This window comes from Vombatus ursinus, unplaced genomic scaffold, assembly GCF_900497805.2.
Source record: "Vombatus ursinus unplaced genomic scaffold, bare-nosed wombat genome assembly UNPS02014768.1, whole genome shotgun sequence".
NCBI classification, from domain to species: Eukaryota; Metazoa; Chordata; class Mammalia; order Diprotodontia; family Vombatidae; genus Vombatus; species Vombatus ursinus.
In genome coordinates this window covers 35,612,184-35,632,576 of record NW_020954546.1, presented here as the reverse complement: position 1 = coordinate 35,632,576, position 20,393 = coordinate 35,612,184, and the positions used below count along the sequence as shown (strand labels likewise).

Genomic DNA, 20,393 nt, shown 5'->3' with positions numbered 1-20,393 from the left:
ATTTTTTTCTCCATTAATTACTTGTATCCACTTGAAAAAAGGGCAGCTAGGTGGCGAAGCTGATAGAGTGCCAGATAGACTCATCTTCCCAGGTTCAAATCTGGCTTCAGATTCTTACTAGTTCTGTGACCCTGGACAAGTCCCTGTTTGCCTCAGTTCCTCATCAGTCAAATGAGCTGGCAAACCACTCCAATATCTTTTTCAAGGAAACCCCAAATGGAGCACAGAGTCAGACACAGCTGAAATGACTGAATGAATAAATTCAACTAAAAAAAATCCCCATTTTGACCCTTTTGAAGACTTCAAAGCACTGTTCTCTCCCCTTCCTTTTACTGCCAAACTTCCTGAAAGAGTAGTCTACACTTACTTCTCTATCCCTGGCAATCTGCCTTGTTTCCAACTTCACTAAACTGTGCTCTCTCAAGATTGTCAGTCTCTCAACTGGCCTCATGATAATCATCATCCCTCTTTACCTAAAGCATTTAAGATAGTTGACACATCAACAAAGAAACAAGCACTTCTTCCTCCTTCCTTGGCTGCTTAACTCTGCTCCCATCTGGTTCTCCTGTCTGACCAATGTCTGTGTATATAGATATATGTGTATATATCTATGTATGTGTGCATAATGTGTGGAAACACACATATACTTGCACAAATAAGTACATACCCATATGTATACACATATATGGATACACTTGTATATGTGCCCCATTAGAATGTGAACTCCATGAGCAGGGATTGTCCTTTGCCTTTCTTGTATCCCCAAGTTAGCACACAGTGGACACTTAAGTGGTTAATGACTGAATAACTTCATACATACACATATACACACACACACACATATGAATGTAAGCTCTTTGAGGACTTTAATTTTTGCCTTACACCTCTGTTAACAGGGCTAGCAGGTGCTTAAAAAGTACTTGCTGATGGATTGACATCTCTTTCTACTAGATTAAATTAATTTAAAGCTTCTTGAAGGCAGCTCATCTTTTCTCTCCCCCAGCACCTTGTATAGTTAAGATCCTCCCAAGAATTTGGGAGTCTGGAAGAATCATGTTCAAAACCAGTCTCCCCACCAAAAAAAGTCCCAGACCCTGTGTGTGACCTAAAGCAATTAACTGAACCTTTCTCAACCCATTTCCTCATCAGTAAAATAAAGAGATTACCTACCTCAATCAAAGGACTATTGTAAGAATCAACCACACGATATATATAAAAGTGCTTTGTAAACTTTAAAGCACCTGATAAATGTTATGAGTTCTAGCTTATCATTCAATGTATGGATTTAAATTTGTTTGGAATAGGGCTATCATCAATGTAGCAAACTCCTCCCAGGGATGCACATCAGGAACTCTCTGGGGCTTGGAGAAGCTAAGTAACTGCTCACGGCCACTCGGTTAGTATGTGACAGAACCAGAAGGTGAACCCTTGGAATCTTCCTGATTCCAAGGCAAGCCCTCAATCCATTTTGTCAAACTCTTAAAAATCCAAAATTCAGCAACTTTATGGTGTCAGGTCACCAAACTTTCTGACTCTTATAAGTTATTCACCAGGTTATGATGTCTCTACCTCTGACCCCAGAGACAAGATAGTATCTTTCCTATATATAAGAACTTCTTTTTCCACGGAAAATAAATGATCTGTTACCTAGGAGACTAGTCAGATGTAAAATAATTGAATCAGACATAGTATTTCCAATAATGACAACACATAAATCAATGCCATAAGCACTAATGAGACCATGGGGGAAGGGGAAGGTAGAAGGGATTTTCCCTTTTTTAAAGTCCTGGATCCAGGGATGAGTATTTTGTGATGATTATTATATGCCAGTCATATGAGCCCTTCCAGACCATTCCCCCACCCAACCCAGCATGTGACAGATCACAAGAGTCTGCCTCAGCCCCAACCCCACCCCTTCCATAAACAGATGACATGGGAGAAGGAAAAAGGATGATTCCAGCAAGATAAAACACATTTGGTTTCTTTTCCCCAAGACAGCTGGATTCTATTCCTAGATTCCCCTGCAGTTCAAACTCTATTCCAGTTGCTTCAGCCCATGCTAGACGGAGCAGACGGTCCCAGAAGGAAACCAAGAACAACCCTAAGCAGACTGTCTCCCAATACTTAACTTTCTTTTCATTAGAGAATAAGGTTATTTTGGGACAGAGGCAGGATCTGGAGCTCTCCTTCTCCTTGGAACTCTTTCCTATATATAAAGGCACCCTCCCCTCCCATCCCTCGAAGGAAGCAAGATCAAAAGGCAGATGAGTGATCACAGCCCTGAAGTTGTTTTTTTTTTTTTTTAAATACAGATTATATAAGCAGCTCACTTAGGGAATAATGTGTTTCTTATCTTTGGTGTCTTAGTATATGTATTTTTCGGTAAGGCATTCTGCATCACATAGCACATCTATGTCTTTCTGTTTCTGTATACCTTGGCAGGAAGCATTATGCAAGAAACCTGGGCAGGGATCGTTATGGTCACAATCAAGACTAAACGACAGAAGGGTTTTTAAAAAGGAAAAAAATATCTTTGCTTTAAAATCTCTGCTACATAATGACATCATTTGTGCCACCATGAGACTTGACATGGGTGCCAAGTAACAAAGGATGGCCAACAAGAAAAATAAACACAATTGAAAATAAAACCCTGAAGGAAGAGTAGGAACAAAACCCTCAGAGTCTTTTCTCCCTCCCTCCCAACACCCTACAATAACTGTACAATATTAGAGTCCTAATCACATTTAAAAATAATTGATTATCAAAAGACAGATTCAAATGGAAACTCAACTTTTTGGCTTCTTAAATTGTGATATAAATATATAATATAATATATATATATATATATATATATAATGCATGTATGCTGTGTGTGTGCACATAGATTTTTAAAAAATAAAATATCTCCTTTTCCCTGTCCTTTTGCTATCTGGTACCAGGGTGAAAGGAAGGGGACAGGACAGGCCAAGTCAATATGACATTCCCCTCCAGCCTCCTGTTTTCAAGACACCTATAACTACATTAAAAACATCTTGCCCTTAATAACTCAGCCTTGTAATTAAAAACTGACCTGAGCCAACAATAGAAAAAAAACCACTGATGTCACTTCACTGTTTATGACCAAAGGCTCAAAAGCCATAGTAATGGCCTATATCCTCAATCAGATGGTTATGTTAATTGCTAAGAAGCCCTGTTTGATAGGGTTCCTACCCATCTGCCATATAGTATTATTATATTTATACCCACTTGACACTTCCTACATCTAGCAAAAAATTTTAAGAGACCCAGCTTGACTCTAAAGGCTAGGAAGAAAACAAAGGGTAGTATTATAGACCCATTTTCCATCCGTGTGCTAGTAACAAGGAAAAACGTCATCTTCTTTTTTCTGTTTAGGTCTGGCTGCAGCATTGGGATTGAAAAAAAACTTATTTTTGAGATGAAGTTGGTATCAAGGTGCACAGCCCAGTGTAGATCAAGGCCTCTTACTGGGGCTGTCAAACCAAGAAGCTGAGTTTCCATGGGGTTATTTTCTCCGCAGTGCTTGTACAGTGTATAATTCTGACAGAAAATGCATTGTAGTCCTTATGGCCATGTGTCTAGGGTTTCTTAAAAAAAGTTTAGCACCTGAGCCCACTTTTCATAATGTCTTGAAGTTCTCTCCAAATGAGGAGCACCGCCAACAGTGAGAATGACCCAGTTCTGTCATTGACAATGTTCAATAAGAAGGTGCCCACACAAAACACTCCTACACAACTGATCATACTGGCTGGGCATAGATGTGAACACAGCAAAGAAGTTAATCTAAATACACTTTGGCTGCAATATGGAGCAGAAAATACCTGGAATTAACACTTTAGGACTTGTTCTGAAACACACACACACAGAGACACACAGACACATGCACAGTCAGGGACCAGAGTTTGCATAATCCCCCTGCCACAGAAGAAAGAGACACAGACATAGACACACACACACACACACTCACTCTCTCTCTCTCTCACAAGTTTCTTTCTAAAGGAATTACACACACACAGTACAAACTATCTGTATCCATTCCTAAAGCCATGTGCCTGCTCTTTCTTGGGCCTCATACACAGAGATACTCCTTTTCCCCATTCTTTCTCCCTGATCCAATTCAGAGTTTGTCCAAAAAAGTCTCTGCATCCAAGGTGATTATCAAACCCTCTGCAACTGGACCCAGAGGTCTCTGTGTAGTATCTTCCAGCCTGGAACACTCCAAGCTTCATCTCTGCACAAAACTCTGGTCGGGAGAAAAAGGGAAAAGATCCCCCAGTCCATCTGGTCTCAGTTTTCAAAGTTCTCAAGAGCCTTGATGATCCATTCCATTAATTCTGACGACTCTACCGGGGGCAGGGAGAGGGAAGTGAGTGGAGATAGGGAACAACGGGGGGGCATGAGGTGGATTTTGGGGGTGAGGGAGGGGAAGGGAGAGTATCTTTATTCTGTTTACAGAAAGATTTGTTTTTTTTAAAAACAAAAAGTGATTTCTCTCCCCCACCCCCTAATCCTCACCCCAACAGTTCTATTCTGAAAAAGAAGGAAAAATGGCTAAGTCAGGAAATTCTTCATTGTTATAGGTGTTACCCTGGTCTCCCAGCATAGACAGCATCTCCTAATGAGAAAAAAGAATAAAATTGGTATTAAAAACCAGTCCCTTACATCCATCAGGTAATTTCTCACTGTACTCACACTAGCATCAATAGGCCCCACATAAATGAATTTTGTCCTCATGAGTTAGTTCGGCCACCAATTCCCCAACCCCAAATCCTCCTGCTGTAATTTTATTTTCTTTCTTAATAGAAGAGGAAGAAAAAATTATTTCCCTCCCCTACAGCACTATTCTGTTCTTAGATAAGAATTTGAAGTACCATCCCTTTCTATCAAACATCCCTTTCTTCTGGCAATCTTTGCTTAACAAAGCCTTCTCCTTCCCTATGTCCCCTGGTTCCACTCTCCATTCACTCTGCCCTCTCTTCTCGCACTTCTGTGCAGGCCTCTGTATAGTCATGATTAGTGCTACACTTCTCTAAGCCTGCTTTTATTTGCTTGTTAGGTGGTATACGTCCTCAACAGCCCAAAGGCAGAGACTGGCTTCCTCTTACCAGGAGCCACATCCTCTCCCCTTTCTCCTCCCATGCTGCTTAGTAAACAGGTGGCTGGCTGAGTCAAGGGTGACCCAGAATCCAGTGGTCATCTTTCTGAATCACAATGCTCCTATGTTCGTCCCCCTTCCCCCACCTCGACTGAGCCCAATTCTCTGCAGTTTCCTCCCTGTCTCCTAGAGCCCCTCACCTGGAAGACTTCAGGCTGGCTGGGCTGCTGTGGTGGTGGCTGCACGTGCTGTTCCCCAGAGCCAGATCGGTGGTGGGTCTGCTGCCCCTGTGGCCACTGCGGCCACACGTTCACTCCCTCTGCCGTGCGGGCCTGAAACTGTCCCGTGGGCTGTCCGGCCTCTGCGGCTGGGGAAATGCCATCCTTTAGTGACCAGGCCAGTCCCAGCGCTCCCCCCACAAAGTCGAAGGAACTCAGCCAATGTTTTTTGAAAGCTGTGATTGTCTTGCCTGACAAATATTTGCCCTCACATAGTAGAACATACTGGAATTTCTTCATGTACTCTGTATTAATAATAGTAACTGGTACTTATAGAACACTTTAAGGTTTACCAAGTGCTTTACTTATATATGACCTTGTTTGATCCCCTTCACAATCCTAAGATGGGGACTACACACACGATCAGCCCTGTTTTACAGACAAGGAAACTCAAGTAAATGGCTTAACTTCACTGAGCCTCAGTCGCACAACTTGTGAGGGGAAAGGAATAAGAATTTACATAGCACCTACTATGTGCCAGGCACTGTGCTAAGTGCTTTACAAACATGATCTCATTTGATCCTCACAACCACCCGGGAGGTAGGTGCTATTATTACACCCATTTTGCAGATGAGGAAACAGAGGCAAACAGAGATTCAATGACTTGCCCAGGGTTACACAGCTAGCGTCTGCAGCTGCATTTGAATTCAGGTCTTCCGCCTCCAGGCCTGGCACTCTGGGCCCTCTGGTGCCCCTAGCAGCCTGACTAGTAGGTCTCTACACACTCCACCCCCCAGACTCCTTCAATGACACCAGCTGCCTCTCCAAAGGCCGGTTGGACCCCCCCTCCCTGCCCAATGCTGAGGCCAGCATGCCCTCACTAACACTTGCCCTTCCCCTTATGCCCTCCCCTCTCCACAAGGGACTCACCAAAGCTAGAGCCCCGGCTGGCGAGGCTGGGGTAGGCAGCAGTGCCTGGCGACGCAGTAGGGGCCCCAGTGAGAGACATGGGGCTGAAGGAAGACGGTGTTTGGAAGCTACCGACAGCAAACTGAGGGGACCGAGTCTTGGATGCGGGAGGGGGGGCCACCTGCTACATAGACAGGACATGAGCAAAGCAGAGTAGAAGCATCACTAATCTTCTCCCTGGGAAAAACTCCTCCTTCCCTCAAAAGCTAGTTCAGTGAAAATATAACTGAACAAAGATGAACACTTCCCTTCCCCAAAAAGCCAGTTCACACTTTTATCTCCTACGAGGAAGTGCTAAGTAACTCTCTACCTCTACACTCTCAAATATGCATTTGTATGGCTGGTAGAGGGCTTTCTGCAAACAGCTAGCTTCTTTAGCTGTGGTCTGTGTTCTACTATCTCTACTAAGAATTCCTTCAGGGCAAGAATTGAATCTTCTACTACCTGTCTACCCTCAAAGTATCTAGCTCAGTATTCCACATAAAATTAATGAATTAACAAGCATTAAGTGCATAAACCTGGAGGCTGTACTAAGTGCTGGGGATACAGTCACAAAAGGGATCTGGCCCTTGCCCTAAAGGAGGGTACATTACACATTGTACATGTCAGGTGTCTGTATAGATGCAGAGTGCAGGTGTGCTCTCCAGCAGGCTGCCTTGCTGAAGCCCTCCACATATATTATCTCACTGGAGCCTTATACCAGCGTGCTATTATTATCCCTGTCGGAGAAGGAAGAGGAAGAGGAAGAGAGAGACTCAGAGAGATAGAGGCCCTCGCCCACAGTCACATTGCTTTTAAGTGTCAGAGATAGAATTCTGACTCCGAGTTCATTACTTACATTACTAACTCCTTTGCATCTCCCTCAGAAAATACATATGTGGAATTAAAAGACAAACCTATTCAAGATATTCTTTGTACAACTCTGATTAAAAGTTGGGAGCTGAAAGACATAATGAAGAATGGGGCTAAAAGATATGTGAACTAGCTATGGATTTTCACTGTGAAATCTCTACCTAGCCTTAAAAGCTGAAGGGGGAAAGTATTATTCAAGGGAGATCCAGGGAAGTTTTCCTATTTTACCAATGAAAAAAAAAATTCATCAAGTGGGGTAAAGGCGTGACAAGGGCTTTACCTGGGCAACGAAGCCAGGACGGGTGCTTGGGTTCCAGGCAGGAGCTGTGCCCTGTGTGGTGTTGGAGTGGCGGGAGATCTGGGCCAACATCTGTCCTGCAGAAGCTGGTGGCTGGACGATGGTCCCAGGAGGAACCAAGCTGTTGTTTCTAGAAGAAAATAAGGGAGTAGAAAGGTGGAATAGTAAGGAAACCTGGGAAATAAAGCATGCATCATCATCATCTTTGGGCCTCTCCTCTTGGTTTCTCTTTGTGCTACAGGAAATCTGATAGAATTTAGAAAAAAGAGAGGCAGAGCGCACAGGATCCACAAAGGATACCCACGAGCACAGGGCTGTAAAGCCAGTGCAAGGGATGGGGCCTTGCATTGGGGCAGTATAAGCACCCTTGTTTGCTTGAGTCTAGTAGTAAAGCTGGAGAAAGAAATCCTGTTTTTGTAAGTAGAATCTTCATCAACACCTTCCTCCCCCCCCCCCCCCCCACCTCAGAGGACTAGTGGCCCATACCAAAAGGACTCACCTGAAGTTCTCTGCTGTTCTGGGGACTGTAGGGAACGTATTGCCCTGGGAGAAGAGCTGCTGGCTAGCTGGGACAGTGCTGCTCGTGATGCCTTTACTCTGATCTAAGAAAAGTAGGGGTGACAGGGTGAGGTGACTACTCAGGCTTCTGTACTGCCAAGTTCAACACATCATCCAAAGTCACAAGGGGGTGATGGTAAAGAAGACTGCAACTGCCTAGACCTGGATCCAACAAGAATCCAAGCTGGAATCTTGCTGGGGAGGAAGTGGAGGAGGGAGAGAAAATGTTAAGTATTTATTCTATGTAAGTCACTGTGCTAATCAATGGGAATTCAAATGCAACAGCTCCTGCCCTCAAGGAGCTTAGAGAGATCAGTAAATACAAGGTAATTTAAAAAGTGACAGAGCTCTAACAACTGAGAGAAGGACCAAACCTATGATTTCACTAGCAGAAGACTCTGCAAGTCTGAGTCTCAGAGGGCTGCCTAATGTACTAGGATGTTCAGTGACATGCCCAGGGTCACCAAGCTGGTGGAACTCAGAGATGCTTCACCAAAGCTGAACCCAGTTTTCCTCTCTCCACTATGCCATGCTGGCTTCCAAATGGGGGGATTAGAAAAGAGAAGAGGGGCATATACCTGAACTAATGTTGGGGTAGATCTCAGCAAACCTTGGATCTCTATCCTGACCAAAAAGGCTGTCGGACTTCTCCAGGGACTTGCTGTGCTCTGGGCCTGTGGCAGACCCAGGCTGGACTGAGACCTAGGGAAAGTAAGAAGAGAGGGATGTGAATTCTACCTGAGACTGCCTTATTTCAGGGTCCTTTAGATTAAAGGTCCTTTAATCTAACTAGTATGATATTCTTTAAGATGGGAACCTAAATACCCTTAATGTTCAGAATTAATAATGAGCATGATATGAGGGAAGGCCCCAGGCACTGCCAGGAATACAGACAAGATAATCAATTCCAAAATGTCTTCATTTTCCTAGTTTGTCTGATGAACTGTCCTCATTCATCATCATCTTAGTCACTTATCTAAAGAGTTATAACAGTCATAAAGTCTCAATTCTTCAGAACTGAGTTTCAAGGCCCCTCTGACACATCTGCCCACTGGAACCCTCCGGTTCCCCAGGCTGGCTCCCTGTGGCTGGCCCAGGACTTGTTCTATTTCCTGTCCACTGATGCCATGAACTCTCCTTCTTCCAAATGTTCTCATTTCTCTATGCCAAATTATGTCCTTCTACCCTAACACTTTTCAAGTTCCACTTCAAATCTATGAAATTTTTCTTAACTCTACCTATCTAATCATTCCAATGCTTCCTAGGATGTTTCTACTGTATACATTTCTCATATCTGTATTAATACTTTTTGCTATATTTTCCTTATATGTAGTACAGTTGTCCATTCTCTTCCCTATGAGGCTATAAATACTTCCAATAAACTACGTTTTTATCTTTTCTAGGTATCCTCCTAAAGTGCCTACTGTAGGACATCCTCAATGTAGACTGCTGAATAACCAGGCCCCAGATTAAAAAATCTGTAGAGGTCTGATCCCTCATCATGGCCAGCCTGTCCTACACTGCCACCCAAACCTGAAACCAGCACATGGATTTCAAATTCAGGCCCTCACTACACTTATCTTGTAATAACCTCTTGTAATAACTTTCACTGCTCTAATCCATGCTATGTACTCCTGCCAGATTAATCTTCATAATGCACGGCTCAAATTTACATTACTCTTTTGTTAAAATTCTTCAATGGCTCTGTTAAACATCAAATAAAATCCAGATTCCTTGGACAACCCATTCAAAGCCCTCTACAATCTAGCTCCAGGACCTTCCCAGTGAAACTGGAGGACTTACTGCCCCTATCCACTGCTGCCATTTTTCCCCTTTCTGCTTTTGTATATACATACAAAATTAATAATTCCCTTTGCTTAGGTACTGCCCTCCCTTCCTAACTTCATCTGTTAAAAAATTTTATCTCATCTTCTTCTAGGCCCAGCTCAAATGCTACCTTCTCCTCCCTTATCCCCTCAGTTAAATATGACTTTATCTCCCTCCTTTGAACCCTCATAGACATTCGGTATTTCTATTACACATTTACCACACTTTACTAGGTAATGCAGTAATGTGTATAAATGTCACATGTCCCCTACTAGTCTCCCCTACAAATCTCTCAAGAAACTAGTTCATCTTTATATCTCCATCAGTCTCTAGTACAATGTCCTGTAAAAATATTGCTAGTACTACTGTTAAATTTAATATATACTTCTAAAAAAAGGAAGTCTATATGTAAAAAAGATTTCATATACACAATTTCATATACAAACCTCTTCTGTTCTTTGTACACTGAAATGTTCATGTTTGTTAATATTTGTCAGATTCATAACAAAAAAGATTTGGAAAAACAATGTCTTGTATATGGTGCTCAAAAAATACTTGTTGAATAAGTGAATACATTATTAAGAGAGGTCTGGCTCAAACAAAACAATATCCATTGAAGGGGGCTCAGTCTTATAAACTGTGTAAAGAGAGGAAACTGTGACTAATCCAATTAAATTCAACAAGCAAATAAAGCCCCTACTATGTTCAAGAGACTATGCTACGATACAAAGAAAAACAGCTGCTACCCTCAAGTTGCTTATCTAGCCTACGGTGGGATACATGATTCAAAAGGACAATTAATATAATCTAATTTAAAGTGGGAGAAAGCACTAGCCAATTGGAAGTGTCAGAAAAGGCTTCCCATAGCAAATGGTAACTGAGTTGAGTCATGAAGGAAGCTAAGGTTTCTAAGAGGGGGAAGAGAGGAGGGAACTCATTTCAGGCTCAAGAGACCTTTAAGGAAGGCTATGGCAGAGACAAGGAAAGCAACCACAACTAGATCATCTGTAATTAACAGGGATATTTGTGGAAGGTTAGAGTATAATGAAACCATATATATACTACGAAAACAGCAATCTTACGAAACAAAACCCACCTCTAAATCTATGCCCCAAGTTCTTCTAAAGATGATCTCTGCAACTCCAACCAGAATTCCTGGCCCTTACTAACTATGCAACAAAAACTTCTGTCCCTAGACAGAACTACAAAAGAAACAGTATCTGATGACCCCATGACTGCCTGCTACTCCCTCTGCACCTTCTTGGTGGAAGGGACCAACCGGCCATTGACCAACTTACCTGCGAATGATTATAGCTGGCCAAGCCATCTCTTCCCGACACCACATCAAGCTCTGTTTGCTGCTGCTGCCTACAGAGCAAAAGAGGACGAATGAAAAACAAATGGTCTAAAGATCCTACCAACCCAGGCCTAGAACTGCACCAACCTCCCCCATTTGACAGATGAAAAAACTAAGACCCTGAGATGGTCACAAGTCTATTCACCCAATTATTCTCACCACTCACCTGGGTGCCAGCTGCCCAGAGCCCATTTCCAGGGGCAGATTAGCTGTGGGGCCTAGTTGTGGCCTCTGGATTGAGTTGGACAGTGTGGGCCGTTGCTCTTGGTTGGAGTTCCTGGAAAATATTTTGTGGTAGAGAAGGGGTAGGTAAGGGGATAGAAAAGGAGAGAGAGAAATCTGACTATGTTTGCTCATAAATCTCTGTATATTAATTAATTAGTGAAAATACCTATCAGATGTCTGTTCCTACTGATGGACTTTACCCACAGATGGGGCAACACTGAAATCACATGGACAAATAAGAACACAATACAAAGCTTTACACCCAATAAATACTTGCCTAACCCTTTTACCCTTCAGTGCTTTGTTAGAAAATTTTCTGTTGACTTTGTGTGTCTCACTTCTCTCTCCTATGTAAGCTCTTTGAAGCAAGGAACCATTGTCTTTTCTGCAGCATGTAAACTAAATACCTAAGATAATGCTATCAGCCCCTGCACTCAATTTCCTACCTTTCCCATTCTTGCTGTTCCCTGAGCCCTATAATGTAGAGGACACGAGCCACTGGATTTCCTTTTTGTATCCATATTCTTCTTTGTCCAAAGCCCAACGGTAGATTGGAAGTGATGTTAAGAAAGTCTCCTGTAAGATAGTTCTCAGAAACCTTTGAGCCTGGACTAATGGACTTTTTGTTCCTGTTCAATAACAGATTAAGAATGAGACACTACCGCTCATATCCTGTTCAACTTCAACGATGCGCAGAGGACAAACCTGTATGATCTTGAGGGCACTGACAAAGAACCTGATTGTGCTCCCTGCCTCCAGTATAAACAAAAATGTTTCTTTATCCCAGTCTAGAAGTAGAACTTGCTGCATGAAATCTACTCTATGCCTGGTCAGTGGAACACTGTCCTCAAGAGATTCTTCTCACATTAAATTGACAACTAAGGAACAACAAAACACTCCAGAATTTCACAAAGGCTAAAAATCTCGTTTATTCTATAGGGTTAATTCTTTTTGACATTCTCCTCCACTCTTTTCCCATGGATGATTTATTTTGTCAATTGACACATACACCAAAATATGGTAGGTCTATAATACCCTTCAATGTGGCCACCAAAACAGATTTGTCCAGTCTGAAGTGATCGTGTCTCAAAATAACGATACTGAATCTCTTACAGATCACTGTCAAATCTATGGTTGGTACCCAATGTTGATTATAAAGGTAGTCAATTACTTTGAAGGGGTGGAGGAAGAACATGGATAGAAAACAGCTGTGGTCTGAAAAGCCACTTGGGCCAGAACGGTGACTCTACAGATATACTACACATAAACATGAGAGGAGGGTGGGGGTGGGGGAGACAATAGTGAGCCAGGTAAAGTCATCTGCTAAGAAGAAACAGCTAGGGGCGGCTAAGTAGCGCAGTGGATAGAGCTCCCACTACAGAGTTAGGAGGACCTGAGTTCAAATCCGACCTCAGACACTTGAAACTTACTAGCTCTGTGACCCTGGGCAAGTCACTTAACTCCAATTGCCTCATCAAAAACAAACAAACAAACAAAAAAAAACCATCTAAACCTTGAGACAAATGCTATAAATGTCACTGTGTAAGTGTCTACTAGGGAAGAGTAAAAGGGATTCATTTACTACTCCATAGCAACTGGTCTGATACCCAGGATGGTGATCACCCATCTCTTCACTGTTCAAAATTTCTACAGAACAGTTTCTCTCCCACCTAGACCCACCACTAACAACAGCCTCTGGCTATAGATAATGGGAGTATGAAGACTGGAAGCAAACCCACAGGAGTCACACTGCCAAAACCGGAGTATGTTACAGTAGGAGTAGAAGGCAGTACTGGACTGAAGAGTCTGAAGAGACCTCAGTTTGAATTCCATCACTGAGATTTAATAGTTGTGTGACCATCAACAAGTCACTTAACCCCTCTGAGTTTAGTTTCCTCATCTACATATTAAAGAAAACCTACAGTATCTAATTCACCAGCTTGCTATAAGGATCAAATGAAATAACATATGCTTTATAAATTTCAGCTGTTAACTGTTTAGTGAACAGAACTCAATTCACACACATCAAGCACTGAGACTTTCTCTGCTCTTGTTGTCCCCATTAGTGTCAAGCCAAATCAACATGCATTTGCAATCCAAGTGCCTGACTCCTTGCCCCTGCCCAGGGTGTATAGCAAGCCTCTCCCTTTGCAATGAGAAATGAATCCCTAAAAATTATATTCCAGCACTTACCCTCATCCCCTACCAAAAGTGTCATCTCTGTAACTGGCATGATGTTGAGGCATCAGCAGAAGGAGAAACTATATCCACATCTCTTAGTTACATAGTCTAACTCCCTGGCCAAAAATAAAGGCACCAGAAAGAAATGGCAAAACATGCTAAAATGTTTCTCTTTGGAAAAAAAAAGATTATAAATTTAAGGAGGAAAGAAAGGTGAGAAAAGCCATAGTCCCAGGCACCTGGCTCTTCCTGGAACCAGTCACCAATACCTGTGTAATGTTACCCATAGAAACCCAGAGCAAAACTGTAGTAAGCTTGACTCCAGTGATTCCAAGTCAGGAAAGTCAAGTGAAGGAAGAAGGGAAGCACCTCAGGGTTCACCTGTCCTTTGTTACATCAAGTGGATTAGAAATTATTTAACTTTCCCTCATAAATCCTTGGATTAGCTGACCCTGATCTCAGATTAGTATTTCAAGGCTGGTTTATTACTCAATCTAGCCTTAAAGGTGAGGGTTAGTGACCTGATCTAGGCCAAAGAGGTAGATTAGATGGAAAAAGAAAAGCAGGCAAGTTAGAAGAAAAAAGAACCTAAGGGAAAGAAGACAAGATGGAAGGAAAGAATCAAAGACTGGTGAGACAGGACTGGTCTGGTCGTGGGAAAGTGTATGTGAAAATAGGGTCTGGGGTAGGTGATGGGGGAAGGAGAGTCAGTCAAAGTGATTAAAAAGAAAAAAAATCATTTCTAGAAATAACTGAAAAATAAAATTGAGATAAATATCCTCCTCTTCGGTGCCTGTAATTGGAATTATGACTATAGGTAACAGCAGAAAGAGAAACTGTGTTCATTTTTCCTATTTCCATATTTTGACTCCCTGGCCAAAACAAAGTTATCAGAGAAAGACAGTGAAACATGTCATGTTCTGTTAAAGCTCCCTCTAATTGAAATAAATCCAGACTTTCTGTCTCACCCAATGGCCCCAAATCCTGCAGAGAACAGAAAGGTGAAGATTCAGAGTTGAGTGTTCTTTAATATTGCTTAGGGGAGGAGGGAGGGAAGAGAAAAGGAGGGGGAGGGCTTAGCCCTGGTTAATCTGGAGGGGCCAGGTGCACCAGAAATGCCCTCGGTGGTACCTACTTCACGCTGGTGTTGGTACAGATGATGTACTCAATCTCATCTGAGTAGGGGTTCTGGAAGGTAAAGGAGCTGGTTCTCATCCAGAGCCACTCATGGTTCTTGGACCGGAACCGGAACATGACAGACAGAACCTGGCCTTTTAATTTCACCACCTGGAAGAGTTTTTATCGTGTCAGTGGGACCCCAATCAAAGAAAACGGGCTGAACAAACACACTGACCCATAGCCCCAACCCCAGTCCCACTTCTGTCCTAGATATACCAAGCCCTGTCTGCATTAATCTGCACTGCAAAGATTATAATCCAGCTCAATAAGCATTTATCAAGTGCCTACTATGTGCAAGGCACCATCTCAATGTTGGGGATACACATAAAAAAAAAATCCCTGCCCTCCAGGAATTTACAGTGCATGAGAGTGATAGAACATATAAACAAACAGGTACATACCTACTATGAGAAGGGAGAGGGCAGCAACAAGTGGGAGATCAGGAAACGCTTCCTGTAGGAGATGGCATCTGGGCCAAGTGTTGGAATAAGCTAAATATTCGCTTTAGAATCCTGCCACCTTCTACAGAAAGCCTCCAGGTGGGGATGGAGGAGATACCAGGAATAGGGGCCAGCATATGCGCAAGCAGAGAAGCAGAGATGGAATGCTGTTTTAGGAAATAGCAAGGAAGGCAGTTTGACTAGAACATAAGAGTGTAAAAGAAGGCTAGAAAGGCAGGCTGGAGCCAGACGACAAAGAGCTTCCATTTGGTCCTGGAGGCCACTGACGGCTCATGAGCTGGGGTGTGACCTGTGCTTCAAGAAGATGATGTTGGCAGCTGTGTGGAGGACAGCTAGAGAAGGGAGAACTGGGGAGCCACGCATCCAACCATGAGGCTGCTGCAATAGTCCAGGCAAAGTGGTGATGGGGAAGACGATGGCCGATGAGTGCAGGGAAGGGAACAAAGCTTTGCTGCGTCGGTGTTCTTCAGTCTGTGAGGTGTGTGCATGCATGCTATGTTCCCTTTAGACCAGACATTTACGAAAGGGCAGTGCTCTGCACACAGGGAGCCTTCAGTTCTGGGCAATTAATGCGTCTAGCCTAAAGCCTTAAACACCAACACTGAAGATTTAGTGTACCTGGAGATCACGAGGGGCTAAGCTAAATGAACTCTTGAGGGCCTATGCATACAGATTATACAACTAATAATGATGTGTAAGTATTTTCTGGCTTTCAGCTCTTTGTTTCCCGTCATGATCACACACATGAGGACAAAACAAAGTCATTTTCTTTAAGGGAGGATAGCCAGACTAAAGCCTCCACAACTTTACAATGTTCTGCCTGTTCAAGACAGAACCACTAAGTAGCTGAAAAATATGGAACTAAACATAGTTTATTTTATCTCTACAAGGACCCAAACTCTTAGATTATTATGGCTAGAGCCAAAGAAGGAAGCAAATACTTTCTGAGATAAGCAGGGAAAGGGTCTTGGAAAGCCCACTTAGCCTTGGAAAGCATATCAGCTCTCCAAAAGAAACAACAGAAGAAACCTAGCCCTTGGAGACAGTGTGGTCTCCCAAACCTGAAAGCCTCAGCAACCTGGACATGGTTTACATTAAGCTAGTTGATTCTATCCTTCTGATACCAACGTGCTTCTGTTTTTAGAGCAGAGAGACAAAAACTGCAAAAGTCCAGTTAGGTTTTGCAAGGAAAATTGCTCTAAAGCAATGGTAATTTGGGACTTACTTTCTACTTTAAAAAAACAATTGGAAGTGTTTTCTTTTCTAGCCAAAGAATCAAAAAATGACCTCTCCTATGTCTCATCCATTCCATATCACAGAAACTCAGAGCTGGAGCTTCAGAGGCTGCCTGGTCTGACCCACATGCACCACTAACCTCTTCTGCAGTGAACCTGATACACAGGCATCCAGCGTTTGCTTCAAAGTTTCTAGTAAGGAGGACTCACTATTTCCAAAGAGCACTAACTGTTAGCAAGTTGCTCTTTATATCCAGGCCAAATTTGCCTTTTGGTCACCTCTACTTATTACTCCTAATTCTGCCCCTCTAGAACTAAGCAGAAAAAATCTAAACTCTCTTCCACGAGAGAACCTTTCAAATACTTATGGATAGCTATTATTCTCCCCTCCACTCATTCCCCTCTTCATTAGAGATCTTTAGGACTTTGGTCAACTAACAATTAGGAGTAACCGAATATCAATGAAGGGGGGTTACATGGTTCAGTGGATAGAGACCCAAACCTGGAATCATCTTCCTGAGTTCAAATCCTACCTTTGACACTTAATAGCTGTGTAACCCTAAGCAAATGACTTAAACTTGTTTATCTTAGTTTCCTTATCTGTAAAACAAACTGGAGAAGGAAATGGCAAACCATTCCAGTATCTCTGCCAAGAAAACCACAAATGGGGTCACGAAGGACTGAACAACAGGATATCAATGAATGAATTATCAGAAATGGATTATCCTACCCAAAACAAGTTAGGTCTTCTTTGAGATTAGATCCAGGTAGATAAATATGTATGCCTCTCCCTCCATTCCAAAGCCAAGCAGAGATGAAATGGGGATAATCTGTTATTTTAAATTATTTTATCCTAATCTTCTCTATAAATAGAAATCTGAGTTGAGTATACTGAACAAGTGAAAGTATAAGTGCCTTGCACAAAGTAGGTGGCCCAATAAATAACTGTTGAATGAATGAATGGATGAATGAATGAATGCCATATCAATAAAGTCTATTTCAATCTGAATCGAAAGCCAGAATGAAAGGAATTACCTGTTGGAAACTGTCTCTTAGGAGCTGCTGGTCTTCATGATGGCAAAATTCCACAATATCTTTTCCCAATAGCTCCTAATTGAAGAAAGGAGAGTAAGGCTCTCTTTACCTAATGCCTCAGAGTCATTTTGCTACCCTTTCCCCTTCCACTTGATCTGGGATTCAGGAACCTGATTTTTTATTTCCAATTCCATCTTTAACTCCGTGCTGCTCTTGGGCAAAGTCCCTTACCTCTCAGGATCCCATTCCATACAAACAGGAAAAGTCATTTTATCCTTTTCCCCTCGGGTTAATCAGTGTAAATGTGTAAGAGACTTGGCCAACCCCTCAACAAGTGTTTTCGGATGGATTATCCAATGTGAGTATTACCAGACCTTTTACTGCCTTCTCCTCATCTTCTACCCAGGTAACTGTCCTGTTAATCAGCACTTTTGCTGGAATAGGGAGAAAAGAGAAAGCCTAAAACCATTAGATTTAGGGATGGATCCCCAAGTTTCTAATGATACTAGAAGAAGGGTTCTTGACATTTCTGTCATGGACCCATGAGCAATCTGAGGAAGTCCAAGGAATTCTCAGAATGATTCTTAAATGCATAAAATGAAATACAAAAAAAATCATGAAGGACCCTAAGTTAAGAACTCCTAGTACATTAGACCTTTTTCTGAGCTACTAAGGATGTCTCTACTTAGCAAGAAGTAGAATGTTTTCCACAGGCCCTACTGTTATGAATTTTATATTCAGGCTGTTTTCACTTGGATAAGGGCCTTGAGACTGCAGGTTCCCCACCCCTTAATGGATTTAATTTAATTGACCTGATGAATGCAAGATTCTAATAAATACTGCAAACTGGCATCTAATTTCCCTATTTTGTAGTCCAGGAGTGATCCTATTAATCTGAATTAATCTATATGAGTACATGATCATAGCTATAAAATGGGAACACAGATGTGAAAGTGTTTTGAAAAATGAAAACCAGTATGTAAATACAAAGTAGCAACTATTAATGTCAGTCACAATAATAGTAAATAGATGTGTGTGTGTGTGTGTGTGTGTGTGTGTGTGTGTGTGTGTGTGTGTGTGTGTGTGTATCAGGTTGCCTTTACTTGTTTCAGATGTCACATATGACTAACCTTAATACAAAGTTGGGAGAAAAAAGAAAGCCAAAATGTCAGTTACGTCTTGTATTGAGCACCTCACCTGTGGCTGATAGCCCACAGTAGCTATGCAGCGATGGTCCACAAAAGTAAAGATACCCTCAGTGTTGTGACGGGAGATGAATTCTGTTGGTTGGCAGACATTGCTCATGTCTGTGCAGTTGGGAGAACTGGTCACCTAAGAACCAAGAAAAAGTTAAGGAAAAAAGAATCTCACCGCCTAAGTGCTTCAAGGGAACCAAAACACATGTGTCCCTATCTCCCAAATAATCATTTCTAAAATGACTTTTCACAAGGCCTCATATGTCCAGGCACAGTAACTACTGACTATAAATAATTCATATTATCTGTGCCTCTATATAAAGAGGGAAGAATGACACAAATATAGTCAGGAAAAATGTAAAGTCTAACAGGAAAGTCCTTTTAGAAAACAGTAAGGAAAGGGGAAACCAGCCATTTATAATCCAAAAGCCCCCCCTACTCCCTTCTGATAGAGTTAGGTTCTTCAATCCAGTTAGAAAACTGAGGCCTACAGTAACCAAGGAAATTGTCCAGCAGTGTAGGTACAGGAAAATCAGAAGCCCTAACTTCTAATTCTTTCCTCTAGTTAATCTTGTAGATATAAAAAAGAGATGATGTACAGTTCTTCCCTAACACAGGAGCCAGGAAACCAGAATAGAGAAGGCAAACAGAGGGTCAAAATTACAAGGGAGCACATAAGGAGAGAAATGACACCCACCCCTCATGCTTTCCAGCTTCTGTTAAAGCCAAGAAGGTATCACAAACCCCCAAGCAATTAAATTAAATGTCCAAAGTTTAACATTTTTGTTTCTGTGGAGTCAGGTAATAAGACAGAACAGGAAAGGACAAAAGATGTATGTATAAGCCCAAAGCAGGAGGGGGAGGTGGAGTAAAATACTTTACACTTGCCTGCAATCGGCCAATGGCCACAAGGCAGAACTTGCTTCCCTGGCTAGCCTCTGGGTCATCATCTGGGAGTGAGACACCTACAGAATAAGATAAAATCAAAGAATAAATAGCGATATTAACAATAGAGTCAAGAGATGTCCTGCCCCAGCAGTGACCTTGAAAATAAATAACACACCAAAAACCAAACAGTGTTCAACCAAATAGTTATTTTTACACCTTGGGAGGGTGAAGGTGGGTAGAGCCATACTCCTGTGTGGAAGAGGAAAATAGGGTAATCTCATTCCTTCCTCAGTGCTTTGATATTTGCTTTTTTTTACCCAGAATAATAGCAATACCATTTCCCTAACCTGAAGACCAAACCAAAGGAAGAAGGAAAGACCTAAACACTTTGGACTGTAATTTGCACATTTATTACAAATTAAAATCCATTTTTAAGTTCAAATTTAAGCACCGCTGCCTGGAAACTAATTTTTTTTGTTTGTTTCATTTTACTTTCTCCTTTCAATAGACAAAAGGAAGCATCCAGACTCAGTAGGGGAAGGGCTGGAAGAATGGAAGGGGGATAGAAGAAGACAGTCTCAGGAATCCAGAATCTTTTGCCAGACCAGTTGGAAGAGGGGTTTTCTCCCTGACTCACAGATCTAGCCAAGTTATTCTGCTCCCCCTCCCCTTTGACTTGTTCAATCCTGATGTCAAACTTGACATAAGGCACTCTGCCTACACATCCTTCCCACCAATCCAGGGCCCTCCTCTACTTCAAAGTTTGGAGACCCCCTACTTCGGAAAACTTTTTCTATAGGC

General features: G+C 42.2%; 1 protein-coding gene across 8 annotated transcripts in view; it reads right to left on the bottom strand.

Moving 5' to 3' along the window:
* Positions 1 to 849: 849 nt before the first annotated feature.
* Positions 850 to 20,393, bottom strand: part of LOC114042902 (aryl hydrocarbon receptor nuclear translocator) — a 56,691-nt gene continuing 37,147 nt past the window's right edge. For 4 of the 8 annotated variants that reach the window (XM_027861673.1, XM_027861676.1, XM_027861678.1 and 1 more), the window contains 12 exons: positions 19,593 to 19,669; positions 18,706 to 18,840; positions 17,509 to 17,583; positions 14,734 to 14,885; positions 11,359 to 11,469; positions 11,134 to 11,203; positions 8,587 to 8,710; positions 7,950 to 8,052; positions 7,433 to 7,580; positions 6,262 to 6,424; positions 5,314 to 5,480; positions 850 to 4,633 (listed from right to left, as the gene is read on the bottom strand). In XM_027861673.1, the coding sequence (XP_027717474.1) occupies positions 4,544 to 4,633; positions 5,314 to 5,480; positions 6,262 to 6,424; positions 7,433 to 7,580; positions 7,950 to 8,052; positions 8,587 to 8,710; positions 11,134 to 11,203; positions 11,359 to 11,469; positions 14,734 to 14,885; positions 17,509 to 17,583; positions 18,706 to 18,840; positions 19,593 to 19,669 (1,415 nt within the window). In that variant the 3' untranslated portion in view covers positions 850 to 4,543. The remainder of the gene's footprint in view (positions 4,634 to 5,313; positions 5,481 to 6,261; positions 6,425 to 7,432; positions 7,581 to 7,949; positions 8,053 to 8,586; positions 8,711 to 11,133; positions 11,204 to 11,358; positions 11,470 to 14,733; positions 14,886 to 17,508; positions 17,584 to 18,705; positions 18,841 to 19,592; positions 19,670 to 20,393) is intronic. The other 4 variants (XM_027861674.1, XM_027861677.1, XM_027861680.1 and 1 more) reach the window with 2 other exon arrangements.